The sequence below is a fragment of the Dipodomys ordii genome, unplaced genomic scaffold, assembly GCF_000151885.1.
Source record: "Dipodomys ordii isolate 6190 unplaced genomic scaffold, Dord_2.0 Scaffold52, whole genome shotgun sequence".
In the NCBI taxonomy this organism is placed as follows: Eukaryota; Metazoa; Chordata; class Mammalia; order Rodentia; family Heteromyidae; genus Dipodomys; species Dipodomys ordii.
Window position 1 is genome coordinate 9,469,954 of NW_012267268.1, and position 25,995 is coordinate 9,495,948.

General features: G+C 36.9%; 1 protein-coding gene across 2 annotated transcripts in view; it reads left to right on the top strand.

The window, feature by feature from the left end:
- The window catches only part of Cntnap5 (contactin associated protein-like 5), a 921,488-nt gene that overhangs the window by 226,506 nt on the left and 668,987 nt on the right, over positions 1–25,995 (top strand). For both annotated transcript variants that reach the window (XM_013020681.1, XM_013020682.1), the window contains exon 3: positions 15,354–15,547. In XM_013020681.1, the coding sequence (XP_012876135.1) occupies positions 15,354–15,547 (194 nt within the window). The remainder of the gene's footprint in view (positions 1–15,353; positions 15,548–25,995) is intronic.

The window sequence follows — 25,995 nt, forward strand, 5'->3', positions numbered from 1 at the left end:
CTTTCCAAAGTGGTTGAACAAGTTTACACTCCCACCAACAATGAGTAAGGTTCCCTTCTGTCCACATTCCCTCCAGCATCTGTTGTTATTAAAGTTCTTGATTATAACCATTCTAACTGGGGTGAGGTGGTATCTCAATGTTATTTTGATTTGCATTTCTTTTATGGCTAGAGAAGTTGAGCATTTCTTCATGTGTCTCTTGGCCATCCTTTTAAGACTGATAATGTCCAACTTGTTTACTTTCTTTCTTTCCTTTCCTTTCTTTTCCTTTCCTTTCCTTCCTTCCTTCCTTCTTCCCCCCATTTATTGCTTTGTTTTTAATGTCATATCCACCAAAATATTCTCTATTTTGTCATGCATATAATCATCTAGGTATCTCTCTACTCTGCTTTTCTCAATACACAGGGATCTACTTCACTATATTCTGTTTCAGCCCTTTAATATTATTTTTCTTAATAAATTCTGTAGAATCTTTTCTCTGCCAAGGGCCATTTGAGTATTTATACAAGTATAGGCCATACAAAATTATCCATACAAACACATAACTTCTGACAGTCACAAGAATCATTCATGTTTGTTCCCTCATAAACCAAATTATTTTGTGAGCATTATATGTCTCATGGCCACATTCTACAAGAACCATTGCAACAGCTCCCTGCATTTGCCTCAGTCCTTTCTTTCCTACATGAAGGAACTGTGAAACTGATCTTATAGTTCTACCACCTAATTCCTAATGCCTACCATTCTAAACCTGACACATATCAGTTTTTTTTTACATGAACACTCTCAACCTCTATTCAGTATTTAAAACTATTAAAGATGGTGCTGTGAATGTGGCTTATTGGTAGAGGGCTTGCCTAGCATTCATGAAGCCCTACAGAAAAAGCCAGAATTGGCACTGTGACTCAAATGGTAGAGTTCTAGCCTTGAGTAAAAGAAGAGCTCAGGTATAGTGCCCAGGCCCTGAGTTCAAGCCCCAGGACTGGCCAAAAACAAACAAAAAACAAAATAAAAAAACTCTCAAAGAGCTGAGATCAGAATCTAGCTGAACTGAACTTTTTTTTGACATTGGAAATAGCTTAAGTAAGCAATAAACACTTGCTAAAGTTTTCAGTAAGTTAAAATTGTAGCTCCCATATAAATATAGAGGAAACACCCCAAAATTATTCAATTCAACAAAGAGGCAAAGTAAAATTGTAAAACTTCTTCCAGAAATCCTTTGAAGAACTAAAGGGAAAGAAAAGAGTTTTAAAAATGAAAAAAAATTATGATCTGAAGAGAAACCAGAGTATGTTTGAAATGAATTTTAGAACTTCAGGGGGTGGAGGTGGGATGGAGAGAAAGCAGGAGAAAAATGAGGGAAGAGTAACAATGTTCCACAAGAAATGTACTCACTACTTTAGGTAAGTAATTGTAAGCCCTCTATAAAATTGACAATAAAATTAAATTAAAAATAAACATTATAAAAGCAAAAGAAAAGAATTTTAGAATAAAAATGCTAGGTAAATACAAAACTTGTATTAATGTAGGTTCTTCAGAGAACCAAGAGATATATAAGGGTAGTTTATCATGAATTTTGGTTTCCCAGATTTGGGTGGGTGAGAAGACCCATAACAACTTTCCTACAAGTTTGAGAACCAAGAAAGCCAGTAGTATGATGCAATGTGAATCACCTGCCTGAGAACTGGGGAAATTAATGGGAAACTGTCAGTCTCAGTCCTGAAAATCTAGGGATGCCATGTAAGACCAGAGTCCAAAGTCTTGGAAAGCAGACATCTTGGTGTATGAAATCAGGAGCAAATAGTTCTTACCTCTGGAAGATATGGCAAGTTCACCTCTGTGCTTTGCTCTCTTTTTATTTCATCTTGTCTTGTAAGGGACTGAATGGTGGTTACTGAATGGTGGAAAGGATTCTTCCTCATTCAATCCACTGACTCAAACGCCTATGTATTCTAGGAGCAACCTCACAGATTTTAGCCGGATAACACTACCAGCTTTCTGGATGTCTGTATCAGTTATGTTGGCATTTACCATTAACCATTTTTTACATGATTATATAACTTGTGAGGAGTTTTATAACTTTTTTTACTAATTTTCTCTGTGGGCCCCAATTAATAAGTTAACACGAAACTTCTTAATATTGGACATCTAATCAATCAGCAAAGAATAAAACCAAATGACAGGTGCATTCTTCTAGAAAATTAAATAATTACCAAGTCAATTTTTAATAAAATAGCTTAGGATTATTGTATTATAGATTACTGTCATATAATATTCAAGCTTGGCTGCATTTTTTCTCTTAACATTCACTTTCTATTCATTTATTTACTTGTCACATGACTTCCAAATTTTACATACTTGTCAAGGAATTTCTTTATTCCCCTGTACATGAAATTCAAACTGTGAATTTCAAACAGGGATTTTTAGTGCATTACATTTCCTTCTAAAGAATAGAATGCACACTGACTGCTCATCATTACTGAATGAAATTGGAAATCCTTGGGATCATTGCATCCCCTAGTGATCATATAGACCACTTCCATACATTGAACATGGATGGTAAAATATCCTCTTCTTCCAATGTCTACAAGAAATCTAGTATACAAATGTCTGAGGACACTCTAGGAGAATGTGCACAGCTGGTAAATGTGCCCTAGCAGAAACAATGATCATTCCAAAGTGAAAAGGAGAATCCATGAAGGCTGTGCTAGGCAATAGTGTCTGAATGAGCCTCCAACTCTGAGTAAAGCAAATTTAATGATAAACTGATCTCTTCAAGGAAGGAAAAAAAAAACCACCCTTGGAAACAGCTGTTGACCCGAGCTATTTCTGTGCCAGTCAAGATCTGGGCACTGAAGCCCAGGAGAAGGGATTAGGTGCTTAAAGCCTGTCTGTAATAGTCTCCACTCTGCTATCTCATTTGTGGAGAGGATTTGCCAAATGGAATTTTTGTTCTCTTACTCCCACTTTCCCTCAGCCGCCATCCTATCTCACATGGAGAAAATGAAAGGCAAGAAAGAGAACTAATCACTTTTGGAAAATTTGACAAAATAAATTAAGCCGGGGGTCAGATCACCATTAACGTAGGTTGCCAAGCCAGTCTGTGTAATGGTGGCTTAGGAAGGATCTGTCTTTATCAAATGTGATTTGTTTTGTGGCAAGAAAGCTTTTGATCTGGACATTAAATCGGCTGCAAGAAACCCTGTCAAATGAAGCACAGGAACAGGTGGACCAGCATGAAGCAAGGGCAATCTGTGGGCAAGACTTAGAAAATGAAGGAAAGGATTTACATTATTTTATATGATTAAAACACAAACAGGAACAGATGTGTTTAGTCCAGTGAGAGGAAAGGCTTGTGTTTGTCTCTCTCATCCTTTTTTTCCCCAAATACAGTTTGCAAACTCTTTCATTTACCATTTGTCCCTTAGAATTATAATGCTTCTTCCTCACTTGAATATATATTTTTTGAGATGCTTGCTGTGTAAGTTGAGATTATATGTTTCTAGCATGACAATTTTGTTGCCATGGAAAATTTGATTTCTTATGTCAGAGCACTTTCAGCTTCGTAAGCTGGTGAATAGATAAAAAGGCTTAACGCTCTCATCTCTGTTCAGCACAGAATCCATACACATTCCTCCTCTTCCTTTGTCAAAACACTAAGGATACATAAAGGTCTTTGGAAGTTGGCTTTCAGTTTATTATCATTTCATTCCATATACAGAGATGATAGAGACAGTGCCAGAATCAAGGCCCATTAGCAAAATAGCATGCTAAGCCTTCTCTAGAGACTTGTGCCAGACAGCATACTGAGTAGCAGATGAGCATCCCGAGGAGGATCCTACCATGGGCAGCACTACAATGTTTATCAAAGACAGCTCCTGGCTCCCCCATAGATTGATTAAAACAGTCATGATATCCATAGAACGTAATCTACTTAATACAACAGTGCGAGGTCCAGAACACATTCCCTGGATTCCTTCCTCCTCTCCCTTTACAATGTCTTTCCTTCTTTTCTTTGCTTCTTTCTTATCCTAGCTTCCATAGACATGGTACATATTGAGATTTACTTTTCCTTATAGTATCTCATATTCTCTTTCCCCTAGGTTGAAACATGAGCATCTCTAGATGCTAATTAGAAATGTAAGATCTCTCCTAGTCCTGAGAACTGCAGAATCAGAGTCGGTGTTGTAACCACTGCTGCTTTAATGACTTCAAAGATGAAATACACTACTATAGATACTTTTCTGTCCTCTGTTCCTCATTCACTATAGGTTTCAGGAGTAAAGGGAAAGGGGATACATTGGAGGATTTGAATCCCTGGCCCAGGTTATTCAGCTAATTTTTGTAAAGGCTTAGATTTGAATCTGTCATCTACCCCATATTACCAAAATCTTTATTTATTATTGATCTGGAATCCTAATCAGAATAAAGGTGTTTTTAACATAATAGTCACTCCTTTCAGGTATGTTTGGTATTTCATGTAGTGTGGTTAGAATTTTAACTACAAAAGACTGGATTTTCAGGTTCAAAGGGAAAGGGCTTTGTGGGTGTGAGCCTCCTCAATTATTAAAATATCCATGGGAGATATTACCCTTGACCTAGTTATTTAAACAATACCCTAAGCCTCTTCTCTCATAAGGATACCTGCATATCATCAAGAAGTACAGAATAGAAACTTTCTGCTATTTACCAGGAACCTTGGGACAATGTCTCAGATGGAGACAGATCATTGTGTTGGCCCTGTTCAGCCAGGTTATTGCAATCAGTGCTGGGGTGTAGTGCATGCACACTTTTTCTCACTGATAATGTTATGCTTTGGAGACTCTAAGCATCACCATTTGACATGAGGAAATTGATACAGAAACCAATGTCTTCCACATTTTTTTCCTGATGGATCACCACATCCTTCAAATGCCAAATTGACATTGTTTTTTTTCTATGGAGCACTCCATAAACGCTAACACAAAATACTAATTCAGTGAACCAATAGTCTAAGGCCTCTAATACATTGCAAAGGAACAAAAGCTTCTTCAACTCTTCAGATCCTTGTATTTAACTAAAACATTACACTTAAAGGTAATGACAGAAAAGAACAAGATTATTAATGACATATTTATCTAGTGATTGACAATTCATTACTGTATTTTGCAATGTGTATTCCAATCAAGAAGAAATAAGATACAGTCCTATGGTGCTTCACAACAAGGACCTGTTCTGAAAAGTGTGTCATTTGCTGATTTTGTCTGCATAAGCATGGTAGGATAACTTATCTAAGACAACTTATCAGTCAATCCACAGGCCTCTCCATGAAATTAAGAGACATGGCAACGAGAAGCAAAACATGTCAAACTCTTAAGTTTGTTTTTTTAAATAAGTAGGAGTACACTCCAAAATAATGATAAAGAGTATGTTAGAGGTAATACATTACTACATAATATGGTCATTTACTATCAATTATTATTTGCTATACACAGTTGTATAGCTATATGTTTATAGATTGTGTGCATAAACCTGTGGGTGATGTGGCTCAATCTCATAGTCCATGGGATATAATGCCAGTAGATTTGAGGGGTTTTATTAAGATCCATTATTAATTTATGAGGTCACTAATGTATATGTAGTTTACAGTTCATCAAAATGTAGTCATGTCACTGGTATCTGAATATTTGAATATTGTATATTTAACATATCATATGGGATTGTTAGGGAATATCTACTGAGTCCATTTATCTTGTCTTTCAATTAGACCTTATAATTTCATTCAGAGCTGGGAAGGTGGCTCAGTGGTAGAGCGCTTGCCTTGCATGCATGAGGCACTGGGTTTGATTCCTCAGCACCACATAAGCAAAAAGAAAAAAAGCCAGAAGTGGCACTGTGGCTCAAGTGGTAGAGCACTAGCCTTGAGCTGAAGAGCTGAGGGACAGCACCCAGGTCCAGAGTGCAGACCCCACGACCGGACCCCCCAAAAAAATTCATTCAAAAATGAGTTAAAGGGTACTGATTCTACACCATGTAGAAGTGAAAAAACAGAATTAGGATACAACCTGTAAAGAGATAGAAAATTAAAAGCAATTCTTTTTCTCCAGGATACTGGTCTTACTAGGTGGTCCCCTTCCAAATTCCATGCAGTATGTCCTACTACCTTTTCTTAATTCTTATCATCCATGCAATTGTAAGCAATATCTGGACCTTATTTTTCTAACCAATGTGCCTGACATATTTGCTAAAAATCCAGAATTAATGAAAGAATACTTATCATGTATTTTACTAAGGACTTGTTCTTAATGAATCTCCTCTACAAAAATATCCACAGTAATTAAATAGTATTATAGGGCATCTTTATTAGCCTACTTCTGCATATAAGTAATAGAAAATCTAGATCATGTTATGTGAGAAATATTAAACTATGGAGATTAAGCACATGGGACTGAATAGACATCCATACTTCTATTTGGGGGACTATTGGTTAAGAATATGTTCTCTACAATGATTAAGTTAAATATTTGTTTTATGAGGTTTTGTTGTTGTAATTTGAGCCTTAGTAAGCTAGGCAAGGTATTCTATTACAGAGATCCAACCTGAGACAAGTTTTGTGAGATTATTTTGTGCATATTATATGTATATGTGTTGATATTATTTACATAATAAAAATGTAAAAATAAAGTACACTACCATATTTAAAATGAAGTTGTCTAGGTGGCCAGGCCTGCCCAATGGGGTGGGTAGAGAAGTTCAGCATACCATCCTGGAGCTGATAAAATTGTAGGGCCTCTCAGACACAGTAGTGTTTGTAGAAACATGGCACAGGGCTCCCCAAATGGGTTTCTGAGTCATCAAGAAGTAATCCCAGAAGAACACTAAGATAACCATCCCTTAGGAACTTGACAGCAATACATGCTACTCCAACTTTAAGCCAGAAGCTCTAGCAATAGTATTTGAAAATTCTTTTGTCAAGATCTCTAAGTGATTTGCATGCTTCAGAGCATAGCGAAAACACAGCTTAGAGCACTGAAATTTCTCAAGAATATAAGATTGAAGGCAACCCATCTCCACTGTGCCATCAAGTTGTCTTTCATATCTAATATTGTTGTACTTTATGAATCTGCTCTTACAATGTCCAACAAGGGGAATTACAGAATTATGGAATTATCATGGCTGACTTTAGTCATCTGACATGAAGGAAGAAAACAATATAACGGGACTAAATATACTCTTCTTTTTTCCTCTGCCTCTCCATTTTTTTCTCTCTCCTATAGCATTTCTTCTAACATTACTTTACTGAGATTGTTAAGCTATATTGAACATCTTCCAGCCAGAACAGAAACTTCCTGATGGCTTTAGCTGGTTACAGAGTTCTTTTGAGTAAAAGAGTACCATAAGTGTACATTTTTAATAACATGATAATAAATTCATGTTTAATCATTTTATCTATAGCTAGGACATTGTTGATATGCATAAACCATTTCCTTTGATCCTTGTTATGTTAGACACTGAATATACTATAAAAGTAGGAAAACTCCTAGTGCAATGTCCTAAAAGTAGAAAGTGATTCTTGTAACTTGAACACTAGACATAGACTAGACCTTGTCTTTCAAACAAATGTACTGCAAAAAACAACAACCAAAACATTAAATGTAATAAACTACACTGTTTGAAAAGTCTTTTATTCATGGTAGAAAATGCTATATTTGGCAATGCCAAAAATACAAGATATACAGTTACAAATAACTTCCAGTTCTGCTTCACTGTTTTCCCTTCAAAGTTATTTAAAGAATATTTTTCTCACTATACCCCAAACTAGGAAATGTTGTCTTACAGTTTTGTTAAATCTTCCATAAGTTTTTACTTGTGGATGGAACTTGAGATTTATAAACCCACTAAATAAGGTATAAATAATCCATTAAAATTCAATAAAAAGCCCACCACTAGTGGCTTGCGCCTATATGAGCTAGCTGCTCAGGAGCCTGAAATCTTCCAGCCTGGACAAGCAGGACTGTGAGACTCTTATTTCCATTTAATTAGCAAAGTGAAAGAAGTGGAGCTGTGGCTCAAGTTATAGAGTACCAGAATTGAGTGAAAAAAAGCTGAAGGAAAGAATCTAAGCCCAAGTTGAGGTCTTTGTACCTACACATACATACGAGACAGAGAGAGAGAGAGAGAGAGAGAGAGAGAGAGAGAGAGAGAGAGAGAACTCCACTAAAAATCCCTTACCCCCAACTCTCAGATGGTAGAGTTCATATGATGAGATGTCAAGTGAAAATAAAGCTAACCCTCTACTGCTTGAGAGGAATTCTAGAGCAATTCTGCCCAGTAGGACCTTTTGCCAGGACAACAATATTTCAGCTGTGGTATTCAGTGAGGCAGGCACCAGCCACATATATTTATTGATATTTCACTTAAGCGAAAGAACTCAATTTAAGGCAATTTAACATCCACTAGCATATGGAACAATTAGTAAAGTTCTAGATACTAGAGTTTCCCATCTAATGTTTCTAAAAATGCCAGGACGGTTTATTGGAATTATTCCTAGGTCGGCAAATATGAGATAGGACTGAACTGGAAATTTTTGGACCCCACCTCTGTTCTTGACATCTGTCTTAATTTTGTGCAACTTCTGACTATGAAGTGCACAACTAAACATCTGCTACTGATCCATACCGTCTTGATGGTTCCTCTCTCCAAAAGAAGATACTCATTGGAGAACATTACAGCAAGGCTGCCTGAATCATGAGCATCCTTGAAATGACAACATGGGAGTTCTAACAGAAAGGATGGGGACCCAGTGAAGGAATGGTCAGATCCATACACTGCCAGGAAAGCTGTTGGTGCCAATTTGTCTCAGATTCAACTCTTCATTACAAAAACCAGAATCTTAGAAAATAAGCTGAGGGCTTTTTGGAAGCTAAACTGGAATGAAGCTTCTCCTTGAAGTGCTGTGAAAGGGATTCTTTCTAGAGGCCGAGTGTAAGGGAAGTAGGTTGAAGCCAAAGTGGAGGAAATTGGCAAGGATATAGCCTCTGCTGATGTCTGTCATCTTTAGGATGCTAAGAGGAAGTTATGACCACAGACTGCACCATAAATTCATTTATACCCTGAGACAACAGGAGCTATCTTTTGAAGTATAATAATCTAAGGGGGGTGGTGAAATGCACATAACTAGAAAGACTTCTTTTCAGCCAACAACAAAAGTTCTGAGAGGAGGATTTGTGTGTATGTGTGTGTGTGTGTGTGTGAAAGAGAGAGAGACAGAGACAGACAGAGAGAGACACAGAGAGAGACACACAGAGAGAGAGAGAGAGAGAGAGAGAGAGAGAGAGTCCCAAAGCTTGAATTTCAAGCCTCGGCACTGGACCTGAGCTTTATTGTTCAAGGCAAGCACCCTAGCACTCTATGAATTTGTTGAGCAGCAGCTCCACGTATGGCTTTTTGGTGATTAATTTTAGAAAAGTCAATGGATTTTCCTGCCCTGGCTGGCTTTGAACCATGATCTTCAGATCTCAGCTTCCTGGGATTACATGAGCCACCCACACCAAGCTGAGAAGGACATTTTTGAGCTGACAGCTCACAGCTAGGAGATGAGTTCATCTGCTAGGAAGGAAGGAGATCCAGAATATCCCCAGACTAGACCCTTCCCACATCCATCTCTACATACAGCTCTCTAGCAGCCATAATCACTTACCTGACAAGAGTTCCATCTCTACTGCTTGAGTAAAATGTCCCTCAGAGACACAGTCACTCAGAGTCTTGGGACCACATGATATACCATGGACTGCCTTCTCCCACTTCCTTGCCTTATCTACCTCATCTTTACCTGGCCTCGTCAGGTAGCTTGCCAAGTGAACTACTTACACTGAAGTCTTTGTCTCATAACGGCCTACCAGGAAACCTAAGCTAAGTTGTACCCAGAATAGCTTCCCATATATTGCTCTCAAGGCAGCCCTTAGCTATAATAACTGGGTTTGACTGGGACCCAGATTGTTTCTTTCTTTGTCTGAATCACCTCTTAGGAGAATTTTTGTTCTTTGTTGAAAATTGGTCTAAAACAGGGTCACCTCAGGTTTTTCTACAGGGTTTTTATCTGAAGGCTCCCTTGTACTTAAATTAATGCACAAAAGAAAAGTGTGGGATGCTGGCCAATACTCAGAAGTGCCCTGGCCTACCTCACCTGTCCAGTGACAGGAGGGACCCATGTCCCAGTCAAAAGCTTCCCAGCTATAGAGATCCATGTCCAGCTTTATGTCATGTTACAGGTGAATGACAGCCCTGTAAGGAAGGGAGGAGTAGAAACCCTTTTAAGCTCTGAAAGCATGTGTAAGAGTGGTGTTATCCTCACATGTTGCATATGTGTGACAGAGCACCTCTCCCCCTTTCTACCATAACTAAGTAGCTGTGAACTAGGGGAAATGTGAATTCATTATTTTTTGTTGGTCATGGGATTTGAACTCAGGGTGTGTGGTGTCCCAGAGTGCTTTTGTTCAAGGTTAGCACTGTACCACTTTGAGCCACAGCACCACTTCTGATGTGAACATTTTTGAAGCTTGGCTTACCAGAGCACCAAGTATTTGAAAATTAATGATGAAGCTAGTCATTCTAACCAGCATGTCAGCCATTTGTAAGTGTGTTTTATTGTTTACAGGATCTTATATTCAAGCATATGTCTGAAAAGCTTCTTCGTCTCTGGATTTTTTTTGGTGAAATTTTAAGAAATATCCACACTATGTGCTTAAAATAGATTTATTGTGAAAAATGCTATGTGTTGTTTATGACTGTTTCAGTTCAATTTGGTAGGGACTTAAATAGGTGCTTTTGTTCTTTGAATGACAGTTGTGGAGTATCTCTTGGCAGAGACCATTTTATCCCCATTTCTGAGGTGTGACATCAATCCTCATTTCCCTTTGATAGTGAGGAGTGGCAATAAGTACAGAAGCCGAAAATTTTTTGTGTTTTCTTCCTGCTGTTCCCTTTTTTGCTTGCAACATATACTAGCATGTGAAGTTTGGAATTCACGGTTGTTGATTAGTACCTTGGTCTAGAAGAATACTGAAAGCAAGGTTGACCAGAAGTCTAATTCCCCAGACTTATTGTTGTACTTAAAAGGTTTGGGGTAATTCTCCATAAGAACTTTCTCTAAAGTCTATAAGATTTTAATTTTTTTTGAAATTTTAGGCAAGAATTAGAAATGAGAGGAGCTAGATTGTATTAGTCTACAGCCATACTACCTGGGTTGTTTAGCTGGTTCAGTCAGGCTGTTTTTTAAGAAACAGGAAAATATTGTTGATGATTGTCTTGAAGAAGTAGAAATTATGTCTCTAGTGAGAATTGTTATTAAAAGAAAAGGGAATGGTGAGCGAAACAATGAGTTGTAGGTGCTGGTGAGAACCTCTCTACAGCAGAGAAAGGAGCGTCAGTGGTATGGTCAGGTTTTGTGCTTTTAAGCACACTGCTCTCTGTGTACTGGTATATGATCCGGGAAAGTACTCAACCATTCTGGGTGTGTGAACACTTTTGCAAATGACTCATCCAATCTAATCTCAGGAGTAGTTCTGGGTCTTGAATCAGATCATGTGACAGTCAAATAACCTCATACTTTAAATAAATTAAGAAACCATCCAAATTATTCCTAGATCCAAAAACACAGATTCTGAGAGTGATTTAGAGGGTATGTGGCTATGTTCTGGATGCTGTAAAGATCTAAGGTGAGATGAGTTTTCCTTTAAATTTAGTTTTTTTTCCTTCAAATTCAAATTCTATTTAAAAAATTTTGAACTCAAACTGCAAGATTTATGAAAATGCTTACAATTAATAGTCATTGAGTCTTTGGTCACAATTACAGATGATACTTAGTTCCCAAATATATACATAGGCTAGTGTTTATGTTATATGTCCAGTTCAAAGAGAACTCAGAAGCAGGAAGCAAGTAGTTGTCTTTAGAGATACAACAAATAGTAGCTTCAGGCTGCTCTCACCATTTGTGAAAACACATTTATTGTTTGGTGGTAGGAACAAAATGTTGCCATAGCAACCATGGCAACTTTGGGTATCTGGCCTGTTAGCTGTAATTCAGGGAGCATCTTCAACAGCAGGAGTAGCATCCTTGGCAATTATCACTCAGGGAGTGGCCTTCCATTCTAAGAGCTTTAGCTGAGACTCTTGGGTTTAGAATATTTTTAACTTGATGTGTTAATGAATGCTAAGATTGACTATTCCATTTTGGCTAATTTCAGGAGGATTAATAAACTAAAGTTTTTACTGTGGACAAAAGAGAGGTGTGATTTTCTTTAGACAGATTTGAAGAAATGTTTTTAGCACTAAATCTCTTGTATTTTTTAAAATTTTGTATTTGTTTAATTTGACTGGGTTTCAGTAGCCCATTCCTTTGTGATACTATTTTATTTTCCAAGAAATTCTTATCATTTCATTGTTTTTCCCATCATCAGTATAAATTGTTATTATATTCAAATTGTAACAAATAAAATGATTCTAAAGCATGCTTAAGAAGTCTACTTGTGGAGTATTGGAAGTAAGAGGAATGGCAAGGCCTGAAGATTATCATTTCAGAAATAATTATGATCAAGCCAAAAGCAAAAGTTCTATTGCATTTCTAGCACTCAAATTCCCATATATATTATTTTACTGAAATTGCTGTGTATAGCCTGTTCTAAAAAGTAAATCACACATGAATAATAAAATTCTTAGTTTATACACAAGGTCATTCAGTGAGAAAATTTTGTATGCAAAAACCAAATAACTACAGAATTACTCATACTTTACTCAGAAGGCACCTGGTAATTTTTCTATCATATTAAACAATCATGCTTTAAAAAAAATTGTTGAACAATTTTGCTTTTCTATCCCAACACTTAATCTGTTACAATATAGAAGTTTCTGAAATGGTAGCAGGAAGAACAGGATATGAATGATGAGAAAATGGAAAAATTATTTTGTATCTCTCTCCCTCCCTATGAGATTTAAGAAGTTAGGAAAAGGTAAAGGGAGTAAAGACTTGCAGATACATTGAGGACAGTAGAGTAGGTAATAAATATACACTTGTATAGCTAATATCTAAGTAAGACTGCTCAAATATACTTTCCTGGGGACTTCTCTCATTTTCTGCAGTTTTAAGAGTCCATTTTTTTCTGTTACAGAATAATCGTGAATAGCATGAGGTTCCCTCAATGTGTCTGAATCCCAGTTGCTAATGTTCTAAACCTGTTAGAACTTGCTAGACATCCTTCTTCACCTATATAATAAGAATACTGCATACATTTTTAGGACCTCTGGATAGTTATTAAATAGACTAAACTATAGTAGAAATGAATTTCTATGGACAATGGTTTAAACATGAGATATTCAGTTCTTATATATGTTTTGTGTTAATGTATACACATGAATGTTAATATGAGTACATAGGTATTACATCCATATAACAATGAAGAGATCCAGGATCTTTTCTTTCAGGGTTCTGCCATTACCTTGTCAATAGTAGATAAGCACAAAAGCAAACCAACTATGCTGGATAAAAGTGTCACATTCTTATTCCCAATTGCATTTTTGTTATAACATAACGTAGTCACATGGCTATAGTTGCAATAACAGCTATTTGAAGCTAAAGTTTTAAATGGTGCACCCATTATTATGGAAGAAAGAGAAGATACTTATTACAGTACCAGTAGATTTAGTGACTATGTGCACATATTGAAATCTTGTATGATAAGGGACTGTGTAGTATAAATAGAGCTTAGAAAAGCACTGAGTTTGAAGAAAAAGATCTAGGACTGAGGGTATGATGAAGGCAGTAAAGATTCGGACTAGTATGCATAAATCCCTGGGTTCAAAGTTATGCGCGCACACACACACACACACACACACACACATCCACATTCACACACACACACACACACACACACACACACTATCTGAATGGTCCCTTTTTTAACTGATAGCAAGAAAGATGACTGTAGTACCACTGAAATGATTTTCAATGACAGAAATTGGAAAAAATAATTTATTAATTATTCCTCTAAATAAAAATTTTAATTAATTCTCCAGCCTTACACCGTAGGCAAAGTGGTCAACAAAATGGGTTTCTTTATGCTATTCCTACCTATATCATAAAGCAACCTGTTATAGCTTGCCTTTCTTCAGATTTGCGAACTCTTCAGTCAGTAGAAGTAAATATTGACTTTTTCTTTCGTGAAATGGAAACAGAAAACATAAGTCACAAATCTTCACATTAAATGAGAGCCAATATTGACTCCAAAGTTCAAGTGTGATAGATTACAAAATTTAGGGACCAAATGGCTCTTTTCATAAGTTGAGATGCTTCTCTATGTTGAAGACACGGAACCTCATGTGTATCACAGAAAGTATATATGGTGTTCTTTACCCTGGTTTATCACTACTCAATTACCCATATTTTCCCCTGGGAATAGAACTACCTTTACTTCAAATTTCAACTCTCTGTTATTTCTATAGGTGGCCCTTCTGATACCTTCTGGCACCTGCAGTCTGTCTCTGAGCTCATGTTCTCTTGTGTCTACCACTTAAAAAGTCTTCCTTCAGTTGTGAAGTTCGTTTTTGACAAAATGACTTGTACATCTCTTTGTTGCAATGGGTCCACCTGTATCCCTATTTTAACGATTTGTTTGAAGGATGGGAAGGGATGGGAAGGGGAAACAAAGGAGGGGGCTACAATGCTTGATAAGAAATGTACTCATTATCTTGCTCATATAATTGTAACACCTCTGTACAGTATTTTCACAATAAAAAAGTCTTCCTTCATATCAACATTGCATGTTTTTGTTTGCCTGTCTCCTTTGTTCTTTCTCTCTTTCATTTCATAGAACTCCTGGTCCTGATGCTCAATGTATGATGGTTGTATGAAAGAATCTTGTCCCTTGGTGTGTATTCACATCTCTCCCCACAGTAAAAAGTTTTGGCCATGGATATTTCATAGAGAGATAGTGAACAAAGAAAGGAAAAGAAGATGAGGAATAAAGAAGAATAAAATAAGTAAGAAAAAGAACAAAGAGAGCAGATAGCAGAGCAAAAATAAAGGTGGTTTATCTGTATGTAAAATCAAATGCTAGGATTATAAGAAAAAAATAAGAGACAAAAAAAACACTAGGAATTTATAAGTTGAAGTTACCAATAGTTGAGGGAGGAAATATGATGAATACTCATTCAGAGTTAAGTCCAAGGCAGAGAAGGATGGGTTATATTTTGAGAAGCAAGAATGTCTTAGCCAAACATTATTTCATTGATCTTTAGCAGATGAAAGTTGTGGCTTTATGAGATTTTACTACAATCTCTCTCTCTCTCTCTCTCTCTCTCTCTCTCTCTCTCCCCTCCAGGAACTGGTGGTTGGTCCCCAGCAGATTCAAGTGCCCAACAGTGGCTCCAGATGGACCTGGGGAACAGAGTGGAGATAACAGCAGTGGCCACACAGGGAAGATATGGAAGCTCTGACTGGGTGACAAGTTACAGCCTGATGTTCAGCGACACAGGGCGCAACTGGAAACAGTACAAGCAAGAAGACAGCATCTGGGTAGGACATCTTTCTCTCTTCTCATGAATAAAACTGGTGGTACTAATAGTAATGAGTGGCCTTCTGTCATTTCCCCATACCTCGATTGTTGGTAGCTTAAGAATAGTTGAGAGCTCATTCAGAAATAATTAGATACCATATAAACTCTATCTCCAGCATAGCTTTACTTGCTAGGGAAATCAGTAGACTGCTGTAAAGAGCTTACTGGGTTCCTCCATTGCTAGCAACCTGAAGAACTTGCTGATTGAGTTTCCCTTTTTATTTCTTTAAAACAAGAGAGAAACATATAACCAGTCAGATTGTTAATGCAATCATTTAGTTCTACTAAGTTTGTATCTATCATTTACTTATCATATGTCAGTCATTTCAGATATTGTAGCTTTTCACCTGTCTGGAGTAGAGCAATGCTGTTCTTTTGTTAGGGGACTCCATAGCCAGGTATGACTTCAAAGCCACTATGCTGATCAGCCTTGCATGGAAGATTTGAAAACCACCTGAGAGTGTGAAAAAAATGTTTAGAATTATCCTGTCATTGTAAGCAATGTTAGCCTTATAGCAATACGAAGTTTTCTACCAGGTATAAAACATGCTTTTCCTTAATTCTAGCTCCACACTTTGACTTCAAAGTATGAAATGGTCGTCAGATAACAAAGTGAAAAGAAAATAGGCATTACCTATATCTGTCTTCACAAACTGCTGCTTTGAGTGAAGTAACATATTAGGTTGTTACTTTTAGTTTAGGGGGAAATGATCATTTTTTAAAATGTAATTGTACTTAAAATGTGAAAATTTGGCTATTGGTAATGAGTTCTTTCCTTCTCAATATCTCCCCAGTTGTCACCCCCTTTAAATGAATGACAGACAATGAAGATTTGTGTCATTGTTTGCATTTGCAAAATCCTGTGTGAGCCCTACTTTGTTGAAAACAGTCTTAGAATTATGATATTAAATAAAATAATTATTAGAAATTTAATAACATATTGTCATTGGTCAATTATCTACTTTTCATTTGAGGCTCTAGATGAAAATTATACTAAGCAGATTTATTCAATCTATCTTTACTCAGGCTTTTGTATTAAGGGTGTGTGTGTGTGTGTGTGTGTGTGTGTGAGTGTGTGTGTGTGTGTGTGTGTGTGTGTGTACACACATATGCATAGCTAGGATTACATGTGTAAGCCACCAGTGCCTGACTTGTTTTAGATTCTAATATTCTTATGGGACTTGATTTTTCTTCCATTTAAAAAAGGGCTTTGAGGGCTATTTTTTTTCTCAATGCTGAAGTCCCCAAAGATTTTTGTAACAGATTTTTGTTTGGTTTGTTTTTTAGTTTCAAGTGAGAAATAGTCACACCTTCCACTTTAAGGAACAATTTTAAGATTTTATGTTGACTGTAGAGGGACGGATAGATGTGAGGTTATTTATTTTCTCTGGCATTTTCAATCAGAACTGGTTGTTTTTATGGATGGAGTTGCAGTTTTGAGTTATTTTGTCTCAATTTTTTTTAAAAAACAACAAGTTTCATTTTCTTCAGAAGCAAATGACCTGCTTTCAGCCTACCTTTGGATCAGGATGTATTTAAAGGGACGACAATTTTTCTAGGCTTGAGAAAGAGCTGGCAGAAGGCCCCTTTGACTTCAAAGCCTCATTGGTTTATATTTGTTTCCAAATGATTCCAAGCTTCTTCAAGACAGGAGTCTTTTGGTCATATGTTCATGCAGCCTGATTTTCCTTGATACATGGGACTACATTTTATGTGGTGATTAAAAGCACCACAGTAATTCACAGAGCTCTTAGACCTAGTGAGAGGGAGGGACTGTCCTCAAGCCCCACTTTCTACCACAAGCATCCATAACATTTTAGACAAATAAGTAAAAATATTTTGCAAGGAGAACAGAAAAGGTAATGATCTTGGGTGCAAAGAGACACTGATTTCCAGCTCTATTTTCCCCAAGGATGCTCCCAGTGTGGTGCCTGCAGGGATGCTGGAAGACTGGAAGCTTTAGGACCAGTTCATCAGTTATATATACCATGAAAAGAAATGATTCAAGAATGGGTTATCATAATTTCTACCTCCAAGAGTAAAATACAATGATATTCAGTAGGACCTCCAGGGAAAATCATTTATAATATCTAGGTGACAATATGGGAAAGTGGAGTCGACTTAAAGTAGTATTGAGGAAATGAACAACTGCTGCAGACCTATTGCAGATTAAATCTGTAAACAAATGTCAAATATCCTTGTGTGTATGTGTGTGAGAGTGAAAGAGAGAGGAGAGAGAGAGAGAGAAAGAGAGAGAAAGAGAAAGAGAAGAGAGCAACACACAAAAAGACATTCTGTAAACTCTGGTGATTTAATATTCCCATTAATAGGGAATTTTTTTTGCTGTTGCTCATGTTGGGAGGAGCCCACAAAGTGCTTCTGGTGTTTGAGTGTTGTCTCTCAAGTGCAAGCAATATCTGCCCATTTTGCAGTTCCACTGCTGGCTGTTGCCTCTGTAGCCTCCTTGAATTCTATCTATCTGTGTGCTTATGTGACCACCCTGAATCCTCTAACAGATTTTAATAGCCCAGGATGTTTTCTGATTGGTTTGTCTCTACTACAATTGTGTGTTTAGGAAGTGACACTTTATTGTTCTAGTGCGACAACATTCTGACTAATTCCTAATCAGGTCCTGTCTGCAAAACTTCTCCTGTGGGTCATGGAAAATTATTAGAACTGATGGTGTTAGAAATGGGCAAAAGAAAGTTATTTTAAAACAAACAAACAAACAAAATCTCTCTTTTGGACCTGCTGTAGGCCAGTATGTTATTCAGGAGTTCTGTGTCCTTAGGTAATTTTATACCTATAAGAAAGTCTTGAAGCCAGGCACAAATGCCTACAATTCTAGCTCCATATGAGGCTGAGAACTGAAAATCCAATTTGAATCCAGCCTGAGCAGGAAACCCTGAGAGATTTTTATCTTGAATTAACTACCCAAAACCAAGAAATAGAGCTGCGGTTCAAGTCTCAGAGTACCATCCTTGAGAGAAAAAGCAATGTGAGGGCATCCAGGCCTTGAGTTGAAGCCCCAAAATCAGTACAAAGGAGAAGGCGGAAGAAGAAGAGAGGAGGAGCAGGAGGAGTAGGAGGAGATAGAGAAGGAGGAGGAGGAGAAAGGAAAAAAAGAGGATGGATACACAAATTGCTCAACCAGAAACGATGGTACTTTAATCTTTCTAGAAATATCTGATAGTAATATTGCTGTGTCTTCTTTCACACATTTACTTTTTTAAAAAATTCACAATTTTTGGGCTGGGAAGGTGGCTCAGTGGTAGAGTGTTTGCCTTGCATGCATGAGGCCGGGGTTCAATTCCTCAGCATCATATAAACAGAAAAAGTCAGAAGTGGCACTGTGGCTCAAGTGGTAGAGCGCTAGCCTTCAGCTGAAGGCCTGAGGGACAGCACCTAGGCCCAGAGTTCAGGCCCCACAACTGGAAAAAATAAAAAATCACAATTTTCTTTTTACTTTTCTCATTTGAAATGTTAATCTTGTGAGACTTACTGTGTAAAAATATATAAACCCTCCTGTTTAATAATGCATTGCTGGGGTTGGGAAGGTGGCTCTGTGATAGGTTGCTTGCCTTGCATGCATGAGGCCCTGGGTTTGATTCCTCAGCACCACGTAAGCAGAAAAGTGGGGCTGTGGCTCAAGTGGTAGAGTGCTAGCCTTGAACTGAAGCGCTGATGGACAGTGCCCAGGCCCAGATTTCAGGCCCTGTGACATAACTGACAAAAATAAAATAACACATTCCTAATTATATAGGTAAAACAAAAATAGAAATGGCATCTAACTGTATTGTGTACATAGCTTAGTTTCTAAATTCTGGAACAGTAAAAAAATATACCAGACTGTGTCTCAAGGACATTTTTTGGATATCAAATTTTATATTATTCTTTTTAAATTTTTTATTTTTATTATAAAGTTGATATACAGAAGACCAAATATTTATAAACATTTCATAAAATATGTTCACTGTGCTTCATGGATAATATTCATTGGTATTTGCTTCAGGTTATATTGATGGATGAAATAGATTAAAATTTTTATTCTGTATTTTTGTTGTCAGTTTCAAGTTAGTAGCAAGTTTATAGATTCATCAGTGTTAGGTCATATAGTAAAATAAGAGCAATAGACAAAAGAAGGTTTTGGTTCTATTAACACTTCAGATATATCCAATACCTGTCTAGCAAAAACTTAATTAAGGATGGCTCATTAAGTACATGGAGAATCTTTTGAGCATATACATCACTTGCTCTTTGTGGAAAGCTTCAATTTTTAGAACTATGCCGGGTTTGCTCATGCCTGTAATACTACCTACTAAGGAGATGGAGATCTGAGGACTGCAGTTTGCGGCCAGCTCAAGCAAACAAATCAGTAAGATTTCTATCTCCAATATACCAACAAAAATCCAGAAATGGAACTGTGGTTTAATAAAAGCTAAGGGTGTGTTTGGGGGCCTCATTACTATTACTACGTCTACTATTCTCTCTCTCTCCCCTCTTTCTCTCTCTCTCTCACTCCCTCTCTCTCAAACACACTCACATACACACACAGAACAAAACAATACTTTTTATAATGCTTACTAAAAAATAGTTTTCTAAGCAATGTAAACTAAATACATAATATAGATGGGACTTTAAATTACCAGTACCAAAAGATTTACTTCATTTCACAATGTTCACTTCAATGCACGAATAAAAAGATACCTTTATGATGTGTAAGAGTGAAACTTCATGCCCTAAAAATCCAATTTGGAGAGTTTCTGATCTAGCACTGAATGGAATGATCATGAACGAGGCCACCAAGCAGCAGCTTGGTGATGCATCATGATTTATGAACAACCCGAAGCTCCTTGCTTCACTAAATAACCAGGCGTGAAGGTGTCTCAGGGACAAAGTTAGCAACAATCTTTAGAATTGGTAGCAGTTCAGAAATTCCTCCTGTTTGCAGTGCATAGACATACTGCAGTAATGTAAATATTAAAATTCTCACTGAACAGTAATGTCAACCAGCGTTTGCTGAAATGTATAAACTTCAAAGGAACAAAGGAATCTTTTTAATTAAATTCATGATGACCATGTCCTCTTTCCTTTCTCTTTTCAAAGCTATGATTCAACAAACACATCCTGATACTGAGTGCCTGTGATTAACCTTTCTATTCTACATTCTTTGTAACTGAATGTTCAAGCCAGGAATCTCTCTGTGCATTTTCCATATGAAATGCCATGTTTTCCCCTCTACATACACTAGGTACTTTGCTTTATTTTACAATAGTTGGCAGCTTTATATTTCCAAAAGAGCCGTGTTTATGCTTTCCTATATAGTTTTCTTATTTCTTAATAAGCCATATTTCTTCTGATTTTGTTTATGACAACCATAAATATTTCCCCTTTTCTCATACCAGACTGAACCATTTCCAACCTTCAATCAATTTTTATAAAATATCAGGGGCAATTGAAGTCATCACTCTGATTTCTTTTAACCATTGCTAAGGTTTAAATTCAGTCCTGAGCACTGCCCCTTAGCTATTTTGCTCAGGGCTAGCTCTTCGATACTTAAGCCACAGCTACACTTTCAGGTTTTGGGTGCTTAGTTGGAGAGAAGAATCATGGACTTTCCTGACTGGGCTGGCATCAAACTATAATCATCTAGACCTCAGCCTCCCAAGTAGCTAGGATAACAAGTGTAAGCCACTAGCTCTTGGCAGCTGTCATTGTTTTAAGTGACACCCCCCTCCCCATACACAACTTTCTAGTAAAATTGTTCTTATAGAAAGAATATTAGGTGAGGACACAGAAGCCCTATTTAAGGTGCAAAATAAAAAGTATCTTTTAGTCTTGATTTCTCCTGTAGCTGACTTGTTTTGTAGTTTGACTTTAATACATTCTTACTAGGATTAGGCCAAAAACATCTATAAGAATTCACTGATTTTCTACCCACAAAGTAGATGCTACCAGCAGATACAAAGGGTGCATTTTCCTCATCTCAGCATTAAGTTTTGTTGTCTTAGCCCTGACACCGAGACTTTTCACCATGATTCTTGGATGTGAAAACCAGTAATTTAACTCAATTCTCTTCCCTATAATATCCTCAAGCCACCAAAATCACCAGAGAGGAGCCTTTTCCAGTGTCTAATCATAAGTCATGTGCTGATTCTCCTCTTAATTAAGTTTAGCATTCAGTTCTTTATTGAAGCAAACAAAGTATTTGCCTTTCCAACCCACTTTTGTACATATAGTAAAAGTTAACTCAGTTTCTATCAATCAAATGTCATTTTTTCACAACTAAAGATTTCCATGTCATCTTAAAACCTTAATATTTTTCATTGTCCTTTTACAATTACAGTCACAAATATAAAAACAAGACCTAGAAAGAATTTGTGATGATCTCAATTTTAAAGTGGTTCTTTCTCCTAATCCTTTGCTTTTTCTTTTTAAGCACTATCTGCATGTTATCAATGATAAAATTATCTACCTTTGTAAACTAAATGCTTTTTATTTGTCTTTTGCAAATACACTGTTGTGAGCTCTTTTCAGTTCCTGAATTAAGGCAAGTATTTGCTGCTGGCATGTTCCTCTGTATAGAGTAAGAAGTGATTTCTTCATTCTCTTTTGCTAACATGGTCACTCATATCTTCTTAGTCTCCATTGAACTCATCATTTAAAATAGCTTCTGTTTGATTCAGTTACATATTCTAAGATGGCACAGTTCTAATCACCCCTTCTGTGTTATAATGGAAAATCTCCAGTGATAGATACAAGGACCATGCCAATATGTGACACTGGGGAAAGGCAACTTTGAGTTCAGCTGGGACTGAGCAAGTACCTTTGCTATCACCTACCAAGGAAACAATCAAAGCTCATAAGACAACATCTCAAAGGCCCTACTGAATTTACTTTCAATATCTTTTGGGAGTCAATAGATCAGGAATTTCAGGGCACTGTAGCAGCCATTCCTGCTTTGACATTAAATTGAGGACTATGAGAGATGTGATTTACTTTTACATTTTATGGCAATATGATAAAATGCTTCCTTTAAAGAAGATACTGAGGTTTAAAAAAGTCAGAGAACATAGCCTTTATTATATATGAAGTAAAACAATACAATCAAAAACCCAGTTCTGCCTGTATATAAATTCTAAACATGTGACTTACCAGATTATTCTTACTCCCCGATGAAAGTATGGCAGTTGAGAACTGATCTTCTCTTAGGAAAAGGGGCTTTATACCTGAGCTAGGATTCAGAAGCCACTATTTGTGAATGGCGAAGTAGTCCAGTAAATTAAATCAATGTGGAAGATCAAGTGAACCATGGACTAATCTAATATGGTAGTGTCATGGGGCAAAGCAGTGAGCCTGGAGCTTGGTCTCTAACATGGTATATCCATCCAATTCCTTTTGTACCATTCCTGTCTCTGGCTCTGAATCTAGTGATCTGGCCATTACTATTTGTTTCAGAGTGGGTTGGGATTAGTTTCCAGGTCTAAGATATCTTGTGAAGATTCTGAAAAAGAGATTATTAGGATTAGATTTGAAAGGATAATATCCAGCCAGAAAATATTTCATCTTCTTGCCAATGTTTGCACATGGAATTGCAATGGTTTTCTCATGCAGTGTGAACAGAAGCATCTCTATGGTCTAGAGGCCTGGCTCAAATGCTTGCCTCGCCAGCATGTGGTCCTTCATTCAAATCCTTGTACTGACAACAAGAAGTTCATAGCTTTTCCTATAGAAGGGTCTTCCAGATCTCCTAGCCACAAATGTGAATATTAATTTCTGTCTGTTTCAGTCATGATTTCAATGCTGTTTGCTAGCAGAGCTGTCCCACAGTCCAAAGTCTCCAAATACTCAAATACCAGTCTTCCAATGGCTGATTTCAAGACTCATTAGTCTTGCACATCCCTTGCACATCCCTCCGCATGTCTCCCATTTCATTAATATTCAGTTTACAATTTACCCTTATGAAGAGTGTTTTGCCTTTCTTCAAACACATGAAGCCACCGAGTCCTTGAAAATAAACTCCTCAGGCCTGTGCGTTCTAATGGGATTTCCCAAAGCTTTCTGGAGTCTGTCTGAACGTGAAGGGCTCCCATTTGTCACTAGCACTTTTCTCGCAGAGGTCAATTGAAACAATGGATTATACATTTTAGTCATCAGTTCCCCGATTTCATCCTTGAGTGACTTCCAAATTCTCTGGGAGATGCTCTCCTATCTCCGTGATTTATACACATTTATTCTGCTAATTTGGCTTAGAACATCCTGAGTATTGATCACTGTTTGATATAGTATTTTAAGCCTACCAATTTCAGAAAACAATTTGAGAGTGAGAATCTCATTATCATCAACATATATCTTTTAAGCTCTCATGATATGCCCAACACTGGGCTAGGTGTTGGGCATACGAAAGGACTTAAGATGTGATTTCTTTCTTCACTGGATGTAAAGAACCATTAAAAAGGCAAATGAATGACATTGCACCAGAGCATACATTTGTATGAGTAGTGCTGGTGGCCTCTTCTGTACACAGAACTGCCAGAGGTGTTCTCAGGAGTAGAGAGGGGATTTTGATGAATCAAACCAGAACAGACCATGTGTAAGTTACCTTGGCTTCTCAGCAACTATGTCATATGCTTATTATTTTTTCTGTGTGTGTGCCAAACTTGGGACTTGAACTCAGGGCCTGGACACTCTCCCTGAGCTTTATGCACAAGACTAGTACTCTACCACTTGAGCGACAGGTCCACTTCAAGTTTTCTATTGATTACTTGGAGAAAAAGTCTCATGGACTTAACTATCAGTGTACAGCTTTTTTGTCTAATTTTGAAATTTGTAACTTGAGGGTAGGGATGGGAGAGGGAAAATGAGGGATATTTAGTTTATCTTTTTTGGAACCATGATGAATTGTTTCTATTTAGCAGAAACTATTGAGGTTTAGAAAGGTCAGAGAACCTATCCTTTATCATATATGTAGTAAAGCAATAGAGCTAATTTACAAATGATACAAAAGGTGAGATGATTTAAAAGCCTGGTACTCATAACCAGATTTATGGAATTGTAACCTCTTTATACAACTAGTTAATAATAAAGTTTTGTTTTGTTTTGTTTTACAGCAAGCCAGGTACTGTGGCTCATGTCAATAGTCCTAGCAATTCATGTATATAATCCTAGCTCCTCAGGAAGTTGAGTTCTGATTATGGCAGTTTGAAGTCAACTCTATCAAGAAAGTCTTATCTTCAATTAAGCACCAGAAATGTAAAGAAAAAAAATGGAGATTTGGTTAAGTGGTAGAGTACCAGCCTGGAGCAAAAACTCTAAGGAACAGTGCCTATGCTCTGAGTTCAAGCACATAGACACACACACACACACACACACACACACACACATACACACACACAAATATACGCAAACAATCAGCAAATGAATTAAGGCAAGAAGAGGAATTAGTAGGAAGAGAGCATTTCACAGCAGGGAAACTGCTGTGAAATAAAATTGCAAATAAAATAAATATAAATATAAGTAAATATAAATAAAATTGTATACTTTGTAGTTGAGAACATGGTAGATGAAAGAATTTAGGCACAAAATTATCCTTCTGGGTTGTACAAGATCAGTCTGAAGGAGAATTGATAGTTTATATACTACTAAAAGCATCATATGTATTATCTGCAGACTAAAGCAATTGTGCCACTACTTGTTGGTCACTTTGTCTTAACAAATTTGTCATATTAATAAAATAAGATAGGTTAGATATAACAATATGTCATCAAATATGTTTGCCAGAATTTTCTTAACTGTTGTCCCATTTGTTCTTGTGCAATACACTTCTAAGACATTAATATAGATATAATGTTATAGTTTGACATCATTAAAAGTCAGTGAAGAACTTCCCATGGTCCAGATTGGAATGCCAACATAAAAAAGACCACCAATTTAAAAATAAAGTTTTTACTGTGCAACAGATGGAGAGAAATAAGGAACAAAAGGTGTGCTTTTAATTAAGAGCAAGTTGTAGTCCCATTTTTGGTTATTTAGATGATCTCGAAAATATAACTTAGCTTCTCCATAATGAGTCTTTCTTTCCCTTTAGGGCAGCTATAGATCTAGTGTCATCCGGATCTATTCCATTTAGTCCGTTTAGTCTTCTTCAGATTCCTTTATCTATGGACTACCCAGTGGTTTGTAACACATAGACAAAATCTAGTCTTTACCAAGATCAAGGTTAGAACAATCAAGTAAAGGACCTAGAGATGAGTATACTCCTTGAATCAACCCAGTGGTTTTTCCTAAGTTCTTTTTTTTTTCTGACCTCAAATGCTTTTATTATTGGATGAAGTAAGTAAGGTAGGAGAGAATGACTGACAAATTAGCATTGCAAAAACAACCACTAGTCTTTGCTTCAGCATCAGTG